Source organism: Daucus carota, chromosome 1 (genome assembly GCF_001625215.2).
Source record: "Daucus carota subsp. sativus chromosome 1, DH1 v3.0, whole genome shotgun sequence".
Taxonomy (NCBI): Eukaryota; Viridiplantae; Streptophyta; class Magnoliopsida; order Apiales; family Apiaceae; genus Daucus; species Daucus carota.
In genome coordinates, this window is record NC_030381.2 from 48,184,497 (window position 1) to 48,198,743 (window position 14,247).

At 32.3% G+C, this 14,247-nt stretch overlaps 1 protein-coding gene across 1 annotated transcript; it reads left to right on the forward strand.

The window, feature by feature from the left end:
* The first annotated feature begins 7,183 nt into the window (after nt 1–7,183).
* Nucleotides 7,184–9,425, forward strand: LOC108214478 (glucan endo-1,3-beta-glucosidase 14). Its single transcript, XM_017386492.2, has 3 exons — nt 7,184–7,593; nt 7,679–8,808; nt 8,940–9,425. The coding sequence occupies exons 1-3, from the start codon at nt 7,524–7,526 to the stop codon at nt 9,018–9,020; spliced, it is 1,281 nt and encodes a 426-aa protein (XP_017241981.1). The 5' UTR covers nt 7,184–7,523; the 3' UTR covers nt 9,021–9,425.
* Nucleotides 9,426–14,247: the final 4,822 nt, after the last annotated feature.

Below are 14,247 nucleotides of genomic sequence, written 5' to 3' on the forward strand. Positions count from 1 at the left end.
ATTTTGGAATATTTAAAGTCACTTTATGAATATATATTTATATTTTAATATATTAAAATAAAATTTAAATTGTTAAGTATTAAAATCATTTTAAAATTTTGAATATACGAAGGGTAACTACAGTGATGTGCACACTGCAATGCTGTATTTATATATTTGTCATCAAAGTTAGATTTTTTTTATCCAAATATGTATTAAATATTATGATAAGATTGTAAGATTATTATTAGTGTTAAATATTGTTCATAAATTATCGAAGATGTTATATTTTTCTAGTTATAAATATGTTTATAATAATAGAGTGTTATTTTTTAGAGTATATTGCATTTTGAAAACTCAGACTTTGGCTAAAAACAAATTAAATCTCATATTTTGAAATGTAACAGTTTGTACCCTTAAATTTCATTTAGTTTTCGGTTTGTGCGGATAAAAGTTGGGCTGGTATTGGAAAGCATTAGATTGGGCTTGTAAGGATAAAAGTTGGACTGGTATTGGAAAGCATGCACAAGGCTTCGGCCCGGATCTTTTAATTAAAGCGTTGATTCGATTCCATGGATAAAATTATTACTTTAATTCGTTGATATGTGTGATATTGAATTATTGATAGCGTAATTAAATTGGGGGAAATGAATCAAATAAAAGAATCTGACCAAAAATCTATCTAGGAATGCGGAAATTTATCTTGACCCAGGTTAAACTGTGCAATTCAATTTTATTTATTCTCGAGTCAAACACATCATCCTCGTTAATTCCAAATTGAGAAAGTAGGGTCGAAATATTTTTTAGATAGTATGAAATCTAGCATCTACAATTATGAGAAGTGTTTAGCTAAAAGTTTAGTTGACATAATAAATATAAAAATTATAGTCAACGCTTTCAAAAAATGACAACCCAACCATACTTATTCACTCGTCTATAATTATAGCTAAACTCCTATCAATGATTATATTTGTCGTTTCACTACAGCCGGTAGGAACATTACACATCACTTATTACCATATTAAAGTAATAGATTTCATTTATAACAATCTCAAATATTAATAGCATACTATTTTTAAATTATAGCCAACCGATATAGGCAAAACATAAAATAAAAATGTCTTACAACTTTGGCAAATTTTACATAATATCCTACGAGTCCAACCATTATAGCCAACCTATCCTATAAGAGAAATATTGTTTTAATTTCGAGTAAATCTTTTAAAAAGTAATAACATGGACATTTGATATAACCGACGCAAATGGTCAGACTAATTGTGTCGGTATTTCTCAGAACTGACACAAATGCTCAGACCAATTTTTAAGAACCGACGCAATTAGTCAGACCAACAGCGTCGGCATGTTCCAAAACCGACACAACTGATATAAATAATAGCGTCAGCATTTACCAGAACCGACGCAATTGATAAAAACAATAGCGTCGGCACTTTCAAGAAACGACGCAATTGATAGAACAATAATGTCGGCGTTATTGACAACCGACGCTAATATCAACCAAATGCGTCGCTTTCTTAACCGACGCTATAGGTATATAGAGTAGTACTTTTGCTACGTCACTTAACTGACATTCTAGTGAAAGTCCAGATTATACTAGTGTTAACTCTCTTCTCGAAAAAAAGAGAGCAAGAGTAAATTGTGACAATAAAACATGATTATTGAATTTTATCCCATAAACTAAATCAACAATTGGCATCCACACATTTAGTGAATGACAGAATTTTTCACTCCAAAGTGCTTCATTAAATTCTTGAAACGGTTACAAGTTCAACATAGAGAATATTTATAAGCTTAGTTGAGAAATTTTATTAGATGATGAAAAGAATTCATCTCAAATATGAACTACAACATTGTAGATGGACTTAGACGTTCCTCTTCATCCATATATCAATTATCTATTTTTGACGATTATGACAGTGATTGATAAAATATAAAAGTGAATATATTCATAGATAAATATATTATTATAGCTTGTATTGACATTTCTTGTACCTATGGTCAGTGGCGGAAGGAGCAGTGAGACTGGGGGGTCCATTGCCCCTGCTTAACTCGTATGTAAAAATATTTTACAGGCTTCATTTTGTTGATTGATCTGGCTGCCCCTGCTTAAATTATAAAATCAAAACTTTTGTACACATAAATTTCCTAAGTCCATAGGTTAAAATAGCCCAGACCCACCCAGCAAGTTCACTTAAAACAGAAGAAAGAAATACACGCACTAAAACATAAAGTCAAGAAATAGAATTAAGAAACAGAGTAAGGATACTCCCCATCTCGCCTAGCAAACAAAACACCATTCTCCGGAAGCTCCGATCAGAAATTTAATGACCATTATAATATTATGTTATTTATATGACGCCCCCCCTTACATGAATTTCTAGTTCCGCCACTGCCTATGGTGACATTTAATTGTATTTTTTTATTATGATAATTGTGAATACATGTTGTCGAAATCGGATGGAGGATATTTTTGTTACTTATTTGGTATATATTGAAGTGGAGATTGCGGAATGTATTTTTATTTATGATATCATTGAAACGTCTTCTTCAGTTAAATAACTGGTATGTTTTGTGACCATATAATTTTTTATCCCTGTTTTAAAATTCCGCTTCATGTCCTTATATAAAAAATTTGTATCAATTATAATTCTCAAAATCATAAATTATATGATAGCTTACAGAGTTGCATGTTACAGCTAATTAAGGATAGCATGCAATGCATGCATGAGAATTTCCATCCAAAATCTTAGTCCACCCCCACCATGTCACAAATTGACTAATAACCATTCTTGCTTTTCATTTTATTGGATGGCTTATCTTATCATCAGCTGCCACAATTCTGTGTCCCATAAAAACAAAGTCATATAATCAGTCTATCTCATATTAAACGTCAAGGGTCTCGTTCTTTTTCTTTTTCGATCTACTCATCGCTCTACCTTCTTTCTTAAGACTAAAGTAATTGCATTCCATTTCTAAACATCATTATATCTCATTTGTTTAATTTTAATTATCTGATTAATCAAATGAGTACGGATTTCTAGCAATTCACCTAATTTTTTAAAATTAAACCACATGGTTAATTTTAAGCACGATCATGGCAATTAATTAGTTATTGTTTTAGTACTTAAAATTGTGAAATCAAGATGGGCTAATTCAAGCAGCAAATATTAAATAAATTTATGGTTTATAGCCTCATTATATTAGTAGTTTTTTTATTTTAAGCCGGAAAAAAGTAAATACATAAAATATTTATATACCCGGATCAATAGAATGCGGGTCCGCTGCACTAGCTATTTGATTTGATAGACACCAAATCTTGGTACCATAACAACAAATCCAAGATGAAGAAATCTTAAAAGAAGCATCCCTTTGAGCAAACACAAATATATGTGGAATGTGAGTTCAGTGCATGCACCTCTCATCCTCTTAAAATCTTCTTTTAAGCTTCGCCCACAGTACTTCCCTCTTTACACCAGAACAATGACTAACAAAAGCATGCATTTCATTTGTAATCTAATCTTTCCTTTCCAAGTCTTTTGAATGAAAGGAAATATGTCGACCCCTACATATATATAGTATTGATAAGATATAGATAGTTCAGCACTGCAAGTCTGCATCTGTATTAATATGCATGATATATTTCGAAAATTTTAAATTAATGATTATATAAATCAGTGAAAATAATAATTGGAGCCCTACCAAGTACATATGCATGGTGGCTGGCACTGGCTGTTAAATTTGATCAGTATGGTTGCTGTGAATTTAGATGTCGATCCACTTGCCTATTCTAGCTGATAATAAAAATGGTAGTATGTTGAAAAGTAGAGAGACGAAAGTGCTTTTAGCAAAGAAGCCACTTTTGCTGATGCAACCAAGCTACCAGACCTTTCTTTTTATCCCTTTACTAGTCAGATCACATGCATAGTCTTGCATGTTGTGGATAGTGATCATTTGACTTCAAATCTATCTATATTCCGAATCAAATTCTATGTACTAAATTTGCATGTTGTAGGTGATGAAAGCCGGTGACACTGTCAAAATTTAGGTTTTTTCTGCTTCGGTATTAGTATTTCGGAGAGGCGAAAAACAAAGAGTGACTAATTAGGTACTCGATATTACGCTGCTGGATTAGGAATAATAACTTATCATCTTGTTAGGATTCATTTATATTACGGTGATCAATGAGTTATCAAGACAATAATAATAAAATTCAATAATGACTTAAAAACTGTTTTTGATTGTAATAAATATAAAACTAAATTAAGTGAGAAATAGATCAGAATTGATTTAAAAACAAAAGTTAGTTTGAATTTCAGAGATTTCTTTAAATAAAAATTACTCATAAATCGCTTTTATTTCTGTAGTTACTATTTTAATAAATCATAATTATTAATAAATTAAAATTATCCAAACACGTATTAAACTCTTTTAACTCATCACATCACCTTTCAGAAGTCACAATTTTAAAAATTGGACAAACGTCCTCTATGTTCCATATGAAATATCTGATTAGTGGTAAATAATTTTAAAACTGCGTTTTGTTGACTAAACGACATTATCCACTAAGCTTTTAGCAAACGATAAAAAGGAAAAGTAAAATTCCACTTACCAAACCAAAATCGTTAGTGGCATCAAAACTATAACATGACATACGTATCCAGTTTTGGTGATAAACGGAGATTCTAAATTTGATTACTGCATGTTATGTGTACCATAAGTTCAGGATATACATGGTATATACGTATATGCTTCTGCGTCACAAAATAAATATTTTAAATAGCTAAACAATATTAGTACTTGTTCCTTTTATGATAAGAAATTATTTCTTAATCACAATCTATTTTATATATGTTTTTTGTGAATTTTGTAATCAGTAAAAGGTAAATCAACCGTCGACGCAATTTAAAAGGTAAAATATAAGACTTGATGAATTATTCACGTCCTACTACCAACATCAAAGTGTTCAGACAGTAAATTTTAAATAGGATAGAAAATCACATATATAACCTGTCGACAAAATACGAAATTAAAGCACATGGAAAATTGTAAATAGAGAGGAGATAAGGATACTTGCGTCTCATCATTCCCACGTATGATCCATTCGTTATCCAATCACCAACTACATAGCTTTTCTTTACTTGCTTAGTTGCTTCTCTGCAAGTCGACTTTGAATTTTCAGGCCTACAGAACCTCCATCTTCATTACATAATGTTTCGTCTTGTCTAAAAGTTTTATAGCAACTTTATTTCAAATACTTTTGTCTTTAAAAAACTTTGCTTCAACTAAATATATGTATACGTATATAGGTTTTCCATCCAGTCTGGACTCTTTGAAAACTTGTGGTTTAGTTCAGCCGAATAAATTTTTACAGCATTCTTCTTCTTCTTTTTGCCATGTATACAACAATATTATCCTTTAAAATTAAGATTTTACTCCCGGGAGGACGGGGGCGTGACACGGACTTTAATGTTCTTATAAAGTATAGTTCCATAACTTTTGTTAAAATTTTTATTTTTCCGAATAAAAGTTCGATGTTTAAATTTTTATTCAGAAAAAAAAAAATTTAAAAAAAGATTATAGAACTATGTTTTATAGACGCATTAAAATGCGTGTCGAGCAGTGAAAAAGAAATGTTAAGAAATGAAAGGGACAGAGGGAGTAATATTTAGTGACTCTCAAAATTAAAATTTATAATAGTAGTTTCATCTTTTTTGAGAAGTCGGTAGTTCGATACTCGTAAAGATAAAATTTTGAGCCCCAAGAGTCGTAATGAGCGCATAAGATCTTCGAAAGTACGGGTCTAAATTATACTGTCAGATGATTTTCTATCCTATACTGTAGTATCTTGCAAAATCAGAAGTAGGGTATGTTATGTTTATTGAATTTACAGCTTACACACGTACCTACTTCAATGGGTCCATGGAATGTAAATGAGGTGTCCATTGCATATAAATTTTAATTTTTGGCCCAGTCAGAGTTAGGCGAGAATACTATGTGTCAATGATATGAATAAGCAGAAGAACAAAATGAATATATAAGAGTCGGCCAGGAATAAGTATTAATTTGTTATTGGAATTTAATGAGTTATTTGTGTAGAATATTATTATTAGTGATCTTTTTATTTCAATGATACTAATAATATATTTTTGATGAGTTTGTCATTATATTGAAAAGATAGGGTTAATTATCAAGTTGGTCATTGAAGTGAGTTTAATGTATCAAGTTGGTCACTGAACTCAAAACGGTATCATGATGGTCGCTAAAGTCACCATAAATATCAAACAAGTACCTTCAAATATGAGTTCAAGTAGTAAAAATATTATATATAAAATAATATATTTATATTTTATCATGTTTATTTATTATTTATATTTTATTATATAATTATTTTCTTTGTTTTAATTAAAAATAAATAATAAATAAAATTGATAATATCTAAATATATTATCATAAACATTAGAAGTCATAACTTTTTACTTGATTTTGGTATCATTTAAAAATAATGTGTAAAACTTCATAAATAATATTTTTATTGTTTGAACTGATATTTCAAGGTACTTGTTTGATATTTATGGCCACTTCAGTGACCATCTTGATACCGTTTTGAGTTCAGTGACCAACTTGATACATTAAGCCCATTTCAGTGACCACCTAGATAATTAACCCATTGAAGATATGATATTATAATGTATTTGTAACGATTTCATCATTCAAATTATGTGTTCTAAAATTCGGTGATTAATTACAGTTAATCACTAATTAATTCATTTCCAGTAGCTCGTCTGATTAAATCTCTGATTATTCAATTAATCATCCGATTGTTCTCGACTAATTCAATTAATCTCCGATTACTTCTTGTTTCGTAACTTCACCGATTAAGTCCAATTTCTGCTCTTTACAACACTGCTTAAATCTAATATTGAATAATTAGAAAATTTATATAAAAACTAGTAAATTATCTCAATTAACAACATAATATAGATATTTGACATTCAGAATCAACTTTTATATAACTAATTAAAGACGTGTTTTACTTTAGGAATAAAAAATATATATATCTAATTAACATGTGTACATTTTGCGCAAATCCTTATTCCAGCTCACTGATTATATATATGCTCTAGCATCCTTTTCTTTTGCTCGAAGAGACCAGAGAGTGTTTCTTGAAGGGCATATATGTCATATGGTTAAGGAGCTGGCCTTCTTGGCAAGACATCTGTACAGACAGAAAAGAACACATGAGATGAGAAATGTGAACAAGAAAACACAAGAAGAGAGAGAGGAGAAGACAAAGTCATTTAAGTCCTAAAGGCAACGCAATGTATTAACCTCTAAACCCAAATAACAATTATTCAAACAAGCAAAGGAAAGTATTTACCGCTCGCCCTATCTGCTTTATATTACAGCTATACACTATATATACTTCATCCAAACACTACAATTTCTTCCCCCCTCCCCTGCTCTCTCGATCCACAACTCTCTCTCTCTCTCCCCCTCCCTCCTGCTCTCTCTCTCTCTCGCACAACATGGTGATTCTTTTCAAAAGAATTGCCCTCTTGCACATTATTCTCGTAATCATAGCTTTCTCTTTTTCAGGTATTGTTTTCTTCCATTTGCATGTGTGATTATATGTTACTAATTTAAGTCGTCTAATGAGAATCTCGAATGTTGTTTTTGGCAGGATTCAATTTCATAACTCAAGTTCAATCTTTTGGTATCAACTATGGCCAAATTGGCAACAATCTGCCTCAACCAGAGAAAGTTCTCGAACTTCTACAATCAATCAGAATCACAAAAGCGAGAATTTACGACACAAATCCTCAGATTCTAACAGCATTCGCGCACTCTGGCGTAGAACTAAGTGTCACGATTGCAAATGACATGTTAGATGTTTTAATGGATCCCCAACAAGCCCTTCAGTGGGTAAACACTCACATAAAACCTTATGTTCCAGCCACTAAAATCACCGGAATAGCAGTTGGAAACGAGGTTTTCACCGGAGACGACACGTCCCTCGTGACTAAACTTGTGCCAGCCATTATAAATGTTCATGGAGCTCTCGTTCAGCTAGGACTTGATCAATATATTCAAGTTTCAACCCCTTCTTCTCTGGCCGTTCTCGCAAGCTCCTACCCTCCTTCAGCAGGCTGTTTCCAACCCGAGCTCACCGCAATAATGACACAGTTCCTGCACTTCTTGTCGACAACCAAATCCCCATTTTGGATCAATGCATACCCCTACTTCGCATACAAAGATGCCCCTAACGGAATTTCCCTAGACTATGTCTTATTCAACCCGAATGCTGGAATGATCGATCCGTACACAAAACTACGTTACGATAACATGTTGTATGCTCAGGTGGACTCGGTTCTGTTTGCAATGCTGAGATTAGGCTTCAATGCAATCGAGGTTCGGGTTTCAGAAACAGGGTGGCCTTCGAAAGGTGACCAGAATGAAGTCGGTGCAAATGCGCAAAATGCGGCCACTTATGGGAGGAATCTGTTGAGAAGACAATATGGAAATGAAGGAACTCCTTTGAGGCCAAAGATGAGACTTGAAGTGTATTTATTCGCATTGTTCAATGAAGACATGAAGCCTGGACCAACTTCGGAAAGAAACTATGGTTTGTATCAACCTGATTTGAGCATGGCCTACAATGTTGGCTTGTCTGGCTCCGTCAGTACGACCTCAACCTCGTCAACCTCTAGCTCCACATCAACCTCAACCTCAACCTCAACCTCAACGTCGACTTCAGCACCAACTTCAACCGCTTCCATTTCGCTCACATCCTCGGCAAGTCGTCATCACAAGGTATATATATATACGGCAATTGCTCAGATACAAACCAAATTAGATTATTTTCTTCGTGGTTAATTTAATTTAAATTACCTGATCATCAATTTATTCTTTGTTTTCGTGTTGTCTTTGGTGTGTAATAACAGGTGCCAAAGATGGGCTATCAAAGCTTGGTTTACTGGATGTTTGTATACTTGTCGGCCTTTCAAGTATTATTGAGAATATGATTAAATTTACATTATCTAGTACGTAGCTTGGCAGCGGAAAAGCGGGGTGCTCCTTTTTGAATCTTTCGGCCATCCAAAAATCCGAATATAACAACATTGATATTCATTGAAATACATTTGCATATGCCCTAAGCAAGTGGTATAGAGCTCCATTTTCCTCAACTTCCAGATCATACTCTCTTCTCCGGCACTCTTCACGGATCAAACTCGGTGAGCTCAAGAATCGAAACTCGACTAGACATCGTTAGCTAGATGGATCTACTAGCGAAGTATATGCAAGTTATTTATATGTAAAATTAGTGAATCAATAAGTCCTCATTGTGCAGAAAAATAATGTAGTTAAAGAATTCCAGAGATGATTCTTTGATTAGATTCAGAAATTATATAAATATTTTCATTGTTGTTAATTCGTTTGTGGTTAATGTTTTATAAGATTTTAAAGAAGGGAAAGTAAGAAGAGCAAGTTGATTCCCAAGGCCCGGTCTCCCCAGCTGGTTGTAAAAGAAAGGTGCAACTTTTGGACGTGGAATCCATAATTAACCGCGCTTTCCGTATGATAAATAAACAAATAAGAAAAACATTTCTGCAGCTAGCTTTCTTTCCCATGTTCTCTCCATCTCATGTTTCCTTTATCCTTCTTATATATGATGATACGTATCCTATCAAAACAATGTATATTATACACATACAATATATGAAGTGACGTCATTGAGAGAGACGGGAGTAACTAAATTTTAATAGGAAAATGCTTCATCCACAAATTTGAATATAAAACATTTCACAAAATTACATGTGTCACGTTTTGATTGTAATGAACATTCTGTATTTATATAAATAACACCAATTAAAATTAGTCCAGTCTGATTCCGTTATTATCATGATTCATGAACCTGTGCATGGAGATGAAAATCATGCCTAAAAAAATGGATAAAATTTGAAGATAAGTGATGCAGAGAAAGGAAAAAAGGTTACGCTTTGTTTGGTTCACCAGACAGTGTGCGGCCAAATAACTTTAATATTCCCAGGACAAAAAGAAAACGTCAGCATGGAGGTAGTATAATGAGAGCATCTCCGATGGTTGAGGGGTGCCAATTTCGACACATCACTCAAAATATTATATTTTATATTCACATTTTTCCAAATCATTTTTAACATCCCTTTTTCAAAATACACTCCAATGGTTGGCACTCCAAGATGCCAACTTTATTAATAAAGAAATAATATTTTATGTATTATTGGGACCACAAAAAAAGTTGACACCCTACTTTATGGGTTGCCAACTTTTGTCACCCCAAAACCAACTCACTTGGCACCCTAATAGCACTCCAACATCTCCAATGAGGGTGCCAACTAGAGTGCCGGTCCATGTCATGCCACATGGCATTGGCACCCCCCATTGGAGATGCTCTGAGTAGCCCATTCTTTTCTCAAAGGAGATTTAGATTCCCGAACAATAGAATAGATATTGTAGGGCATGCTATATTCATCCCAGGCATACAAGGTCTGTGAATCCACCACAAATTAGTGTTACATATAGTGCGTGTATCTTTGTTCAGTTGGGTGCATGTTTCAATTGCTACCTACCTTTTCTTACAGCAGCTAACATGCTTCATATGCCTACCAACAGATAAAAATACATGTTGAACCATTCAAAATGAAGCACAGACAGCAAGAAAGCTGCACATTCTACCCAACAGATGAGAGAAAGATCGACAAGATTCGATAACGAGTGTTCAGAGTAGGATCTGTGACGATGATTTTATATATGAAATTTAATTATTTGCTATTTAAAGTAGTATAATAATATATTTGTTTCAAATGATAGAAAATATTGTTTTTGTTCATTGTTTAACTAAAATTGTCTGATTGTTCATTGTTTAATGAAAAATTTTAGATATTTTAAAAATTGTTTACCATCTTCTTCTTAAATCTTACTTGACGATGTATGTTGGTTTCAGTCACTGGGCGCCTCCTATATGTAAATAAACCATTCAATTAATATGAGTCTTATGTTTATCATTTGTAAAAGAATATGTAACCGAATTTCAGATAGTTAACATTAGTCTTGTTTAAAAACTATAAGTAAATTTGAAACAATTGGGACATATTTGTTAATGAGTTAACAGACTTAACATTGCAGCCAAATTACTCCCATTTGGAAATTGGAATCAAGTTTAGATCGTTTGAGGAAATTTCAAGTATTTAAAGGTTGGAGAATTGGTACAGGAGACAACCTAAAACAGTAAAGTGTGGCGGCAGAGACTACAAGAAAAGCGGCTAATTTCGACCGGTTATTTTCGATCGGAATTTAATTTCGACCGTCAACGGTCGAACTTAATAATTTCGACCGGGACCAGTCGAAATTAATGCCAGTCGAAATTAATAGGTCGAAAATAACCCTCCGACTTTTTCCCGCCCATGGGCTTGGTCGAAAATAATTGCCGGTCGAAAATATCCATGTGGCGGGAATTTTCCCGCACTTTGGTTTTTGAATATTTTAAGGGGTTTCTGGTTGAAAATAAACATTCGATCGTTTCTGGTCGAAAATATAATTTCGACCGTTTCTGGTCGAAAATATAATTTCGACCGTTTCCGGTCGACAGTTTAATTTCGACCGTTTCCAGTCGCCTGATTAATTTCGACCACACTTAGTCGAAAATAATAATTTCGACCGTTTCTGGTCGAAAGTTAATTTCGACCAGAGACGGTCGAATTTAGCCGCCCAAAAAAAATAAGACGCCTTTCCCCTTTTCTTCCCAGTAGCCGTTTCTTTCTTTGCTTACCCCCATTTTTTCTCTTTTTTTGCTCTCCAAACTCAAGCATTTCATATGAAATCTTCATAAATCATCAAGTAAGTCATTCTTTTATGTTATTAATGATCTATATTTGCTTGTCTTTGTTAATTATTGTAATAGTAGTATTTTTAATCCCCATATATTTATGACATTTCCGTGTTTCTATAGTTGTGATATATTTGCACATAGTTGTAGCATATTTTAATTAGTGTATTTGTGTTGAAATGAGCTAAAATTAATTCGATGTATGTTTTTATTGTAGATGGCTTCCGATCGTAGTTGTATTAGTCTAGATTTCAAGAGAGTTCTCTACCAAGTTAGCATGTCATGTGCATGGAAGTATGAAAGTTAAGTGATTCACTGTTAACACGAAATCCAGATCTACCGTCTCCTTTTTCTTCTTTTTCTTTACGAATCTAGTATATACCTTCTCTTTCACAGAAAAACCTATTTTAACACAAATTTTCTTATCTTACTTTATGTACTATGTGAGCAAAACGTACCCTTTAATTATATGAAATAATTTTTTTTTAATTTAACATATTTCTCTTTCAAGCTCTCCGAATTTCGTAAAATAAAGCAGTATAATAAAATTTTGAACTCTCTGCGTCTAGTAAATGAAGGATATATGTAATGATGGAACTGCTGATGGAAGTACAGACCAAAACCAAATTACAAACATCATTCCTCAACAAGACTTGATGTAGTATGATCAAACCATCCACTAATAATTATTCAAAATACTCTTAAAAGAAAATTAATTAATAAATGTAAATGTAGGAGTTAATTACAAAACGTGACATTGGTCTTAGCAAAGTTGCAATGATTAGATTTACGATATTCTTCAATCCATACCCCTAATCTTAGCCGCATGGGGAAAATTGCAATAAACTACGAGCGTGAGATAACGACTAGTTGCCTAGGTGTTAACTTTATTTTCTTTTCCCCTAGATTAATGGAGAAGATAATATAATTAATACAAGTTTATTATATTAAGAGGCCATCATCATTTCTGTATGCTAAATTTATTTAATTAGCATTTAGCCGTTAATATATTATTGTTTATTAAATATGTTTCCACGCCATATTCAAGGTAGAGAATGATACTTGCTTAATTTCAGTTCACAGATGTTTGGTCCTTACTAATTTATGTTTTCCAAAAATTTGCAGACAGAATCGTTGTTCAAAATCTTACATTTCTTTTTGACAGATTCAAAATCTTACATTTGCTTATATAGTAAATTTTATTGGTGATTCGGAATTATTCTTTTCAAATATTTTTCATAATTATATTTGACTGATTCACCTACATTCATAATAATAGACATCATGTATGCACATAAAGCGGAACTAATATTGATTTTTGCTTGTCACATTGAGGGAAAGAAATTAAATAATATTTGAGAGAGATATAATATTAGAAAATCTATATAACACGTTATATTACATTCGTGAATAGATTCGCGTTTTCTAGGTGAATGGTTAAGTGGTTCTTACTTTTGTTCAAAACATCTTTATTAGATAAGTTGAGGAAGATGCTCTTATGAAGTTAACTAGTTGATAAACCGCGCGTTGCGGCTGCCTATTAAAATTATATCAATGATTTAATATTAATATTCGTAGAGTATAATAATTTTGTGGCTATTTATAAAGAGTATATTCATGATTTAATATTTGTAGAATAAAATAAATTTTATATTATGAAAATCTTGATGTAATACCAATACTAATATATAAAATTGCGAAATTGGATTATAATTCATGGTGAAAAAATGAAAAAAAAAATTCTACACGTAATTAACAATTTAAAACACGACGAATCTTAATTTTATTTGTGCTATTTTTTTTTTTGAAAAGTAATCATGTTCTTATATTGTCACCTTCCTCCAAGTTTTTGGATTGATTGTGCACAAAAACATCTAACTTAAATCCATGAAATAGCGGTCTATAACTACTCTTGCGTGTAACAACCTTTATTTTTTAATATTGTATAAACAACTTTAACTTAAAAGTTGTTTAAACGGAGTAAACAGATAATGCATGAATAATATTTTCTTGTATACAAAGTAAATCATATGAAAATTAACAACAAACATGTCCGATTAACAAAACAAATATTATAAAAGAATAACCAACAAACATACATTACTAATAGTTAATTTATTGATATCATCCATCAATATCAAGTCAAGGCTATATTCTTCTCCCGTGTTTAGATTTGTCGACTCTCACATAGCGGTCTATACCTTTGCTCGCAACAACCTTTATTTTTTAATACAGCAAGAGAACTATCACCAGAGATCCAAAACTCTACAACCTATAGGGGTATTTATAGGTGCGGAGTGACTTGTGTGATACTCTTTCCCATAATTAAATAATCAGAAACAAAATCAGATTAAAACTTTCAAACTGTTATATTCCATAAATAATTT

Coding starts and splice junctions, on each gene's coding strand:
- LOC108214478 (XM_017386492.2), top strand. CDS start 7,524: ATGGTGATTCTTTTCAAAAGAATTGCCCTCTTGCACATTATTCTCGTA. Junction 7,594..7,678: donor CATAGCTTTCTCTTTTTCAG/GTATTGTTTTCT, acceptor TGTTTTTGGCAG/GATTCAATTTCATAACTCAA. Junction 8,809..8,939: donor CGGCAAGTCGTCATCACAAG/GTATATATATAT, acceptor GTGTAATAACAG/GTGCCAAAGATGGGCTATCA.